The sequence below is a fragment of the Rutidosis leptorrhynchoides genome, chromosome 10, assembly GCF_046630445.1.
Source record: "Rutidosis leptorrhynchoides isolate AG116_Rl617_1_P2 chromosome 10, CSIRO_AGI_Rlap_v1, whole genome shotgun sequence".
NCBI classification, from domain to species: domain Eukaryota; kingdom Viridiplantae; phylum Streptophyta; class Magnoliopsida; order Asterales; family Asteraceae; genus Rutidosis; species Rutidosis leptorrhynchoides.
In genome coordinates, this window is record NC_092342.1 from 107,981,823 (window position 1) to 107,993,165 (window position 11,343).

Here is an 11,343-nt window from a genome sequence, read left to right on the forward strand (position 1 = left end):
GAAATTACTGTCTAGAGTTAGTTGTTCTGTTCTCGTGTAGTTCCGAGAATGGAATCCGATTGGTCTTTTCCGCTAGCAGACACTAAAGAACTAGTTTTCTCCCCCCATTCTGAATTTTTGTTTTGTAGGTTTTGTATGAAATTAATTTGCATTTTTAAATTTAATTTTTGTGTGAATTTAAAAAAAAACAAAAATTACTTTGTTTCATTAAGTTTAAAAAATGATTTCTAAAATTCATCGTAAGTTGAAAACTAGGTCATGGAACCGAAATTGCTTTACCCGAGGGCGGGGCGAAAAATTTTGTTATCATTATTTTTAATTTTATTGATCTAAAGTATACCAAAAAAATTAAAAAAATAAACTAAAAATCTTTACTTTTAAAACAATCGCTTTAACAATTAATTTTAAATTTTGTCGAGGGACGGACTAGGTAAACATACCGAAACTACCTAAAGTAAAAGGAAACAAAATTTTAAAAAATTATTCATTTAAATTGTTTTAATAACTAAAGATTTTATAAAAAAAAATAATAATAATAATAATAAAAATATTATGTATGTTTGTAGTTTATCTTATGTACAAAACAGGGTAAAACATCGCACTTTCAAAGACTGACATTAAGTTCAGCAAAAGCTACTAATTTTGACGACAAGACGCAAAATATCAAATGTGGTATAAAATAATATGTTTGCATGCTCGGTATTTTTAATCACTTTTCTACACTAATCACCCTCATGAATTTATAATTATAGTCTGATTTCATGCAAATGAGGGCATTGCATGATCTCAAGTGTGGGGAAGGGTTATAAATTCTCTCGGGTTTACACTTAGTTTAATTGCCAAATTTTGTGAAAATTTGAAAAAATTTCAAATAAATGAATTCAAAATCATGTTTATACATATTTATGAACGATAAAACTAGGTGTTAATGCCGAAATTATTGTTACCTCGGAGAGAACATAAATGGAGAAACAACCCAAAACGTTAGAATTCATTTAAAATGGAATAGAAGAAAATAAAAAGGCAAAGAAAAAAATAAATAAAAGCTAAGTGTGGGAAGATTTACCAAATTCTTAAAACATATATCACATATTTTTGTACAAGATTATTGCAGGTACTTTTATTTTGGACTAAACTAATCAGTTTTACCCAATTTACTGTAATATATTTGAAAGAATAGATGGATCTACACGATGAATCAATTCCATCATTAAAAGGAAGTAAAGTCTTTCGAAAAAGACACGCGCTTCTTGATTTAGGTTAGGAAGTTGTCGTCCAGACCAGCTGTAGGTTGACGAAAAATCTAGAAAAGTCATCTCTAAAATCAGCAGGAAATCCACGGACCTCAGCATCAAACAGGGTCGCCAAGTGGTCAGACTTATCCTAACCATGAGAGGATCTGTCTCGTAAAATGGGGAGGGCGCCGTGCAAATTAGCTTGATAAGACTAATGAATCAGACCCCCAGAAAGGATAATCTCCTTAAAGATTAAAAATCAGCTTTTAAAGACTGATATTACTCAATCCTTGAGATTGACTTTAAAGATTGAGAATTACAAACTCATGGAATTCGATGATATCTAAACTCGAGCTTGAACGAGAAAATATTTTGATCAAATTACAAACCGATTTGTTTTCTGAAAACCCATTTTCAATGCGTTCATTACCATTGAACGTAAAATCCTAAGAATTCAACTGGAATTAATTAGGTCACCTGAACCAAATCGGGTGTCAACTGTAAGAACGGTGGTTGCATAGCATGGTCGAAGACAGGACCTTGTGCCAGACCGAAAAATTATAGGGTGATCTTTACTATTGCTCCTACAAAGGATAGTATTTGCATCCGACACGTTTTAGACCATGAACATCTGCATGTCATTAGATATTGCCTTAACAGTTGCTTGTTCAATGCTTTCCTTTACAACCGAACGGTAGTTTACCGAAAGGTAATATACGGAGCAAGTATACTGGACGTGTGCTTTCCTAATACAAGGTTAGCAAGTGGGTGACACAAAACCATAGGTGTTGAGCTAAAATTTGAAAATATGAAACCCACACAACCCACAAAAATATTTTGCAAACACCGGTGAAGGGTTATTCCGGAAAACTTATCTAGGATAAAATCTAGAATGAATTTTCAAAAGATCAAATATTTTCATAAAGATCCAATTTCCTTAAAGGATCTAAATTTTCATAGTCATGTAGGACTGTAAACCACAATGTTACTATCATTGTTTATACCGCCGTATCAAAATCACTGATGTATAAAGTGTGAGAATAAAAAAAGTGATTCGAGTGAAGTGTGATTATATTTTAAGTTCTGTATTGCTTGAGGACAAGCAACGCTCGAGTGTAGGGATATTTGATAGTGCTCCAAATGAACATATATTTAGGCACAATATCCTTCCAATATGTAAAGCTTTTAGTTGTAATTGTTCTATTTTTATGTAATATTCGTTTAAATAAATAAGTGCGAAGACAAAAGAAGAAAACGATGATTTGAAGACGCAAATGACCAAAAAGCTCAAATGTACAAGATATAATTCAAGTGGTTCAATTTATTGATGAGAAACGTCTCAAAATTACAAGAGTATAAGCCGCAAAACGCAAAGTACAAGATATTAAATTATACGAAAGGACGTTCGAAAAACCGGAACCGGGACCTGAGCCAACTATCAACGCGCGACGCAACGGAGCTAAAATTACAAGTCAACTATGCACAAGAATATAATATAATATTTAAATAATTATATAAATTATTTATATATTATATATTATATTAAATAACGTCGACAAACTAGCAAACATAAAATATGTGAGCTGGATCTGACGGCCATGCGATCACATGGGAAATAGGCATAAAACTCATGCGAGTGCATGAGCCCATGCGAGTGCATGAGATTTACACTAAAATCTCATGCGACCGCATGAGTTACTGTAGCAGGCCAAGTATTATAAAAAGGCAGTTTGCTCGACGTTTTAATTACACAAGAGAATTCAATCTCTTACTCTCTTCATCTGTAATATAAATATATATATTTATAATTTAATTTTAATTTAAGTTTAATAATAATTGGGTTATTGTAAGAAATGTTTTACGGGTTTTAAGTCGGAACTCTGTCCGGGTAACGCTACGCGATAAATAATCACTGTAAGCTATGTTCTTCCTTTTTAAATTAATGTCTTGTAACTAAGTTATTATTATGCTTATTTAAGCCGAAGTAATCATGATGTTGGACTAAAAATTAAGATTGGGTTATTAGATTTTGTACCATAATTAAGGTTTGGACAAAAGACCGACACTTGTGAACATTGGACTATGACTATTAATAGATAAGGGGTATTGTCTAATTGAGCGACAACTCATTGGAACCTGTCAAACCTATCTTCAAATTAGTTAATCTAATAATTATTAAAATGATTATGTATGTCCTATTTAGTGATGTTTATACGACATCTTTTACGATCATTTAATTAATTATTCGGGTTGGGTAATTGATTATTCATTCTGATCAAGTGGGTAAATTAATATTCATATCTCATTAAAACAGGAGTGGATTACATACAAGGATAATTGGTGTAATTGTTAACAAAGTATTAAAACCTTGGATTACACGCAGTCGATAACCTGGTGTAATCATTAAACAAAGTATTAAAACCTTGTTACAGTTCGAATCCCTAATTAGTTGGAATATTTGACTTCGGGAATAAGGTTAATTTGACGAGCATTTTATAATTATGACCGATGGACTATTATGGACAAAAACCAAATAGGTATCAAATAATCTAGGACAAAGGACAATTAACCCGGGTAACAATTAATTAAAATCAAAACGTCAAACATCATGATTACGGAAGTTTAAATAAGCATAATACTTTTATTTCATATTTCATCGTACCTTTATTTACTGTCATTTTAATTACTGCAATTTACTTTATCGCAATTTAAATTCTGTCATTTATATTATCATCATTTATCTTTACGTTTTATTTAAAATCGACAAACCGGTCATTAAACGGTAAAAACCCCCTTTTACAATAATATTACTATATATAATTATATATATTTTATATAAATATAGTTGTAAAAAATATAGTGTTAAACTCAGCTAGCTCCCTGTGGAACGAACCGGACTTACTAAAAACTACACTACTGTACGATTAGGTACACTGCCTATAAGTGTTGTAGCAAGGTTTAGGTATATCCACTCTATAAATAAATAAATAACTTGTGTAAAATTGTATCGTATTTAATAGTATTTCGTAGTAAAAATATATAACTATTTCGTACCCCTCTACTTTAACATCAAATAGTATAACAGTAGTATCCGTAATTGGTGGCAGTTTTTGGGTGGTATTACGACGATTGAAGCAGAAACATCATAATGGAAGCAGAAGTGGCGAGTGGTTCAAGGTAGTGGAATTGGGTTTTGATGGTGATGATGGTTCTTGTTGTATATGGTGATCGGTGGTTCGAAATAGAAAAAGAAACGCAGTAGGCAGCAGCAATAAAATGGTTGTTGTGGTGTTGAAGTGGGTTTGATCAATGAAGATGGTTCATGGTGGTGGTGAAGTTCACGAAGAGGATAGAGAGAGAGATAGTGGTAGAGAGAGAGTGAAGGGTGACGGGATTATGGTGGTTTAGTCCGACGACATTAGCAGCTACAAAACAATAGGTGTAGCAGTGGTGTTGTAGCAGTTGCAGGGTTGCGTGGTGTTACGGTGGTGCAAGGTGGTTTGTTTCACGATTAAGTTTAAGAGAGAGAGAGAGAGGAAAGAGATTGAGGTGGCGGTTGATGGTGGTATGGTTCTAGGTTCATCATAAAACGAATCATAGTAGCAGTCTTCGTGGGTTTTTGTTGGTTGACGACAGCAACAAGGATTGGGTCGAAGGAGGTGATCTGGGTTTCATTTGAATAACAGTTAGAACAAGAAACAAGTGGCCGGGTTTGGTTTGTGGTGATCTATTGTTTGTTGGTTTTTAAAGATGGTAAAGGTGGCTGTGAAGTGATTAAGAAGTAGAAGTAATATGTTGAGTGATAATATAACACATATATTTACATATAAATGCAGTCAATCAATCATAATAATATTATAATATAAATTAGGAATCAAATGAATTATAAGAGTAACAGAATAGCAGCCTTGAATTTTTGTTCTCATCTACCGACACTCTTAACGGAGTGTTATATCGTGCCCCGTTGATTAATTTAGTGGCGGATAAAAGTCTTCGAAAAATTTCCAAATTTTAAAATTAAGTATCTTTATTTATTTCGGTCATTATGGTAATAAATTTAGTCATTAACTAATAAGTAAAATTTACATTAATTATTCACTCTCAATCCCAGGTAAAATATAAAAAGTGATAAAATTTATTACATAATCTCTGAATGTTTTATTAATAAGCCTAAAATTTATAAAACTTATTTTCGTAACACCGTTTATTTTAAAAATACATAAGTTTGAATTTAACTTGCTTAATATCAATCGAAACATCAAATGAGTATTAAAATCATTTAATATTTATTTTTAATATACTTTATTTATATATAGAGATATATTTTAAATAATAATTATTATAATATTCTATTTTTATTTTATTAATTTTTAATAACAACAACATATAATACTTCAAATTATATTTTGAATTATTATTTATATATACATACACACATATCTATTTACACTTAATTGTTCGTGAATCGTCGAGAGCAGTCGAAGGTCAATTGAATATATGAAACAGTTCAAACTTTTGAGACTCAACATTACAGACTTTGCTTATCGTGTCGAAATTATATACAAATTAAGTTTAAATTTGGTCAGAAATTTCCGGGTCGTCACAACTTCCACGTCCTAGATCCCCTTTCAGTTCTCGGAACTTATGTATGATTTACCACAATGTAGTGTAAATGTTAATAAAGTAATTTTAGAATAGTAAGAGTGTTTATTCATAATGTATTAATCATACTGTATTATTTTTATTTTATTTGTGTATCACTAATCACTAATACAATAATTTATTATGCCTATATCAAAAGCATCATTCATGATTTGTTTTGGTTGAGTTATACATGATGATGAACCCGCATGTCACTTTAGACTTCTTTATCTAATTTTAAATCCTGTTCCCATATATTTTAAAATTGAAATTTACACTACGTTAGAGCTGTGGGAGTCGACCAAGTTTCCCAACGTTAAATCATTTAACGCCGGCGACGTCAACTCTTTTCCACTCCGTCCCGGCGTTAATTCGGTGTTAAATCTTGCCATTACACTTCACCGTTACCACAGCAACGGTGTGGTTTTCTTTTTTTCTTTTTTTTTTCTTTGTTTTTCTATTTTAGTAATATTAAAAAGTATTTAAATAATGAATTTAACACCGAGATTTAACATTGAACCATTTTTTCTGTTTTTACCTCAGTGTTAAATTCAGTGTTAAATTTAACACTGAGATTTAACACCGAACGACTCACTATGCTCTTAGTAAATAATTAATAATTAATTTAATTTTAATTAATACTTTACTTTATACGGTAAAATTGGACACTTTAGCCTGCAATCAGATTCTCTTCTCTCATGCAACAAAATAGCATTATTTCTCACTTATTGCCACTAAATACCCAATCATGCTTACGTGGAAGATCGTCTTTAACGGCTAGTTTCTTTTAATAATCCAGACCGTTCATTTTCAAACCCAACAAAGTCCATCCTTTTCAATCTATAACGGCAACCTGGTCCCACAATTTGTCCCATTAAGTCCAGATCATTTAATCTCCACCGTCTGATCTTTTATCTATCAACGGTAACGATTACTTGTCCGTTTCTAATTGTAAAATCCCCCCTTTATCTTTCTCTACAAAAAAACCCTGTTTAAACTCACAAAATTCAAAATTTAAAACCCTTCAATTCCTCACCTTATGTAATGAAAGCTTGCAACTTTCTTATAAATCAGCTCAAATCTTGAATACCCAGTTTACAATTTTACCCAATTTTAGTAAAATAATAATAAAAAAATGGTGGTTACGAACCATGATTCTCCGACATCATCTCCGGTGAGGATTACTGTGTCCTCCTCCAGAGGGTTTCGTAATCTTGGATTAACGAGTCCAATCCTACGTGCTTCAATTTCAAACTCCCCGCTTAGCGGCGGAGAAACACGGCGGTCCAGCGGCGGAAGACGAGGCTCCGGTGGTGGTGGTAGTGGCGGCGTTGGTGGGAGGTATCTTTCGATGTCCAAAGACGGCGGTGAAGAATACGTTGCGTACACCGTTCACATCCCTCCGACACCCGATCACCAATTCATGTCAAATTCTCAAACTAGTCCTGAATATTTGAAAAATCAAGGAAACCCAAACGAGAATCGAATCAAAGATACTGTTTTTACCGGCGGGTTCAACTCCGAAACACGAGCACACGCTCGTAGAATGCAGTCGATTGAAGAATTGACGGTAACAAAGTCGAAACTTTTGTGTCAAGTAGAGGGTTGTGACGAAAAAGTTTCATCGAAATCACAGTGCGAATGCGGGTATCGAATGTGTGATGATTGTTACATTGATTGTTGTTCGAATGGGGCTGTTGGAATTTGTCCAGGGTGTAAAGAATTGTTTCGAGAAGCTGGTGAAGATGGATCGAATGAGGACGATTTTCGACCGATGATGTCGGAGGAGAAGGATACTGTGAATCCTTTGAGGAGAAATGGTGGATTTGGAGGGGTTAAGTTGGAGAATAATTTTTCATTAGTGAGATCATTTAAGGCACATAATAATCAAGAATTTGATCATACAAGATGGTTGTTTGAGACAAATGGGACTTATGGATTTGGTAATGCAGTGTGGCCAAGAGAAGCGTGCCAACGTGGCGGCGAGTATGAAAGTCCACCGGTGTTTAATGACCGGAGAAATAGACCGTTGACTCGAAAAGTTGGAATTTCAGCTGCTATTCTCAGTCCTTACAGGTTAGTGTATAACTGCAATATTATCTGTTTTTAGTATGTTCTTTATTTGTTTTGTGGAACCTAATATGTTGTGAATGTCAGGATAACTTTGTGTAAAAAGTAATTTCAGAACCATATGTTGAAAACTTTGAATATTAAGAAAGATTGAAAATTGAATATGTAGCACATTTTTGGGGTTTTTTTTTTTTTATAGTTTGTAGCCAACTTTTGTGGGTTCTCTTTATTGGTATATATATGTAATGTATGTAATATGTAATTATATGTATGATGTAAACTGTTTTATACATGGTAGAATTGATTTGGAACACATAGTTTTCACACAAAAAAAGCAGTGTTGGTTTAGGTTTAGAGCTAATTTTAAAATTCTTTGACATAATTTTATTGGATTTACCTAGAAAGAATATTAAAGAGTCCAGTTATTGAATTTAAGTATGCTTTACAGTACTTTATGAATATTGATTTAGGTTTAGAGTCCAGTTATTGTATCTTAAGTATGTTTTAGAGTACTTTACATATATCATATCACTAAATATTGTATGTAATATGTTATGTATGAATGTTGCTGATTATTATGTGAAAATTTATCAATTTAGAATTTGGGGTGAATATAACATAATGTTTTGGCACATATAATGCAGGTTGCTAATGGTTTTTCGGCTAGTTGCACTTGGTCTGTTTCTAACATGGCGAATTTTACATCCCAACAATGATGCAATCTGGTTATGGTTAATGTCTGTTATCTGTGAAGTCTGGTTTGCATTCTCATGGCTGCTTGACCAGCTTCCTAAGCTTTGTCCGGTTAACCGGTCGACTGATCTAACCGTCCTCAAGGAGCGGTTCGAGCCCACACAAAACAACCCGAAAGGCCTATCTGATCTTCCTGGTATCGATATATTCGTTTCCACAGCGGATGCTGAAAAAGAACCACCGCTCGTTACTGCCAACACCATACTTTCAATCCTAGCCGTTGATTACCCTGTTGATAAACTTGCTTGTTATTTATCTGACGATGGTGGTTCGCTTGTGACGTTTGAAGCTTTAGCCGAGGTGGCTAGTTTTGCTAGAATTTGGGTTCCTTTTTGTAGGAAACATGAAATTGAGCCGAGAAACCCGGAAGCTTATTTTTCGCAAAAAGGTGACCCGTTGAGGAATAAACGACGGGTCGATTTTGTTAGAGAAAGGCGAAAGGTGAAACGGGAGTATGATGAGTTTAAAGTAAGGATTAACGCGTTGCCTGAGTCGATTAGAAGAAGATCAGACGCGTGCAACTCACGTGAAGAGCTTTTGGCTAAGAAAAAACAAATGGAAATTGGAGGGAAAACGTCTGAATCAGTTAAAATCCCGAAGGCTACTTGGATGTCGGATGGGAACACGTGGCATGGGACGTGGTTTTCGGGTGAGGAAGATCACTCGAGATCGAACCACGCGGGTATTATTCAGCTGATGTTGATCCCACCGGGGCCCGAATGTGTATATAAAACAGAAGAAGATGCAGATGATTTGATCGACACACGAAATGTTGATACTCGGCTGCCAATGCTGGTTTACGTGTCTCGTGAAAAACGACCCAGGTTTGATCATAACAAAAAAGCTGGAGCGATGAATGCATTGGTTCGGGCCAGTGCGATTATGTCAAACGGGTCGTTTGTACTGAACCTAGACTGTGATCATTACATATATAACTCGAAGGCGTTAAGAGAAGGAATGTGTTTTATGCTCGATAGAGGCGGCGATAAGATCTGCTACGTTCAATTCCCACAGAGATTCGAGGGGATTGACCCGAGTGATCGTTATGCTAATCATAATACAGTGTTTTTCGACGTGAGTATGCGAGCTCTTGATGGGCTGCAAGGGCCAATGTATGTCGGGACCGGGTGTATTTTCAGGCGAATCGCGTTATATGGGTTTAGCCCGCCTCGGGCCACAGAGCACCATGGTTGGTTTGGCGGGAAAAAGATCAAGTTTTCATTGAAAAGATTGAAAAAGAACAAAAGTGAAGAAGATAATGAAATGATCTTGCCAATTGTAGATGATCAGAACAATGAAGAAGAGGAAGATGAGCTTAAACAAGCTTTGATTCCCGAACGATTTGGCGATTCGACATATTTGATTGATTCGATCGCTGTGGCTGAATTTGGAGGACGGTTGATTCACGAGTTACGTGGAAAAGGTAGCCATGGTAGACCATCTGGCTCGCTTGCAGTCCAACGTGAGCCCATAGATCGAGCAGCTATCGAAGAAGCGATTAAAGTTGTGACTTGTTTCTATGAGGATAAAACAGAATGGGGTAAACGGGTCGGGTGGATCTATGGGTCGATTACTGAGGATGTTGTAACCGGTTACCGAATGCATAACCGAGGGTGGAGATCAGTATATTGTGTAACGAAAAAAGACGCCTTTCGTGGTACAGCACCAATCAACTTAACGGATCGGTTGATTCAAGTTCTCAGGTGGGCTACCGGGTCAGTTGAGATATTTTTCTCACGAAACAACGCGTTATTCGCTAGTCGAAGAATGAAGTTTCTTCAACGGATCGCGTACTTCAATGTCGGAATGTACCCGTTTACATCGATCTTCTTATTAGCCTACTGTGTGTTACCTGCACTTTCTCTGTTTTCGGGCAAGTTCATCGTTCAATCACTGAACGTAACGTTTCTGATCTTACTTTTATCGATTACAGTCACACTAAGTTTACTAGCGTTACTCGAAATCCGATGGTCGAAAATCACCCTCCACGATTGGTGGAGAAACGAGCAGTTTTGGTTAATCGGTGGGACCAGTGCGCACCCGGTAGCCGTAATTCAAGGTCTGTTAAAAGTGATAGCTGGAATCGATATTTCGTTCACGTTAACTTCAAAACCAGCAGCGGCTGATGATGGTGAAGACGAATTTGCTGAGCTGTACGAGTTTCGTTTCACTATGTTAATGATTCCTCCGGTGACTATAATCTTGTTGAATGTTTCTGCTATAGCGGTTGGTGTTTTTAGAACGATATACAGTCCGTTTCCAGAGTGGAGTAAGCTTTTGGGAGGTGTATTTTTCAGCTTTTGGGTGTTGTCGCATTTGTATCCGTTTGCGAAAGGGTTGATGGGACGAAAAGGGAAAATATCGACGATTGTGTATCTGTGGTCGATGTTGATTTGTATCGTGGTGTCGTTGATTTTTCTGTATGTTCACCCGCCAGACGGTAGCCGAGGACAGAGTTTCGCGTTGGGTTCACAGTTTCCTTGATTTGATTATGTGTAGCTGGTTGTGTTCTGTGTGTACCATTGTTGTTACCATGTTACCTGATACGAGTATTGTTTTTAGGCACAAAGGTCAATTGAAACTTTGGCTTCTAGGGGTATATCTAGTTTCTTTTGTTGGGTGTTATATTAGTAGTAACTGTAAT

The 11,343-nt window shown here is 35.3% G+C and overlaps 1 protein-coding gene across 1 annotated transcript; it reads left to right on the forward strand.

The window, feature by feature from the left end:
* Nucleotides 1-7,011: 7,011 nt before the first annotated feature.
* LOC139871623 (cellulose synthase-like protein D5) lies at nt 7,012-11,343 on the forward strand. Its single transcript, XM_071859342.1, has 2 exons — nt 7,012-7,952; nt 8,591-11,343. The coding sequence occupies exons 1-2, from the start codon at nt 7,012-7,014 to the stop codon at nt 11,181-11,183; spliced, it is 3,534 nt and encodes a 1,177-aa protein (XP_071715443.1). The 3' UTR covers nt 11,184-11,343.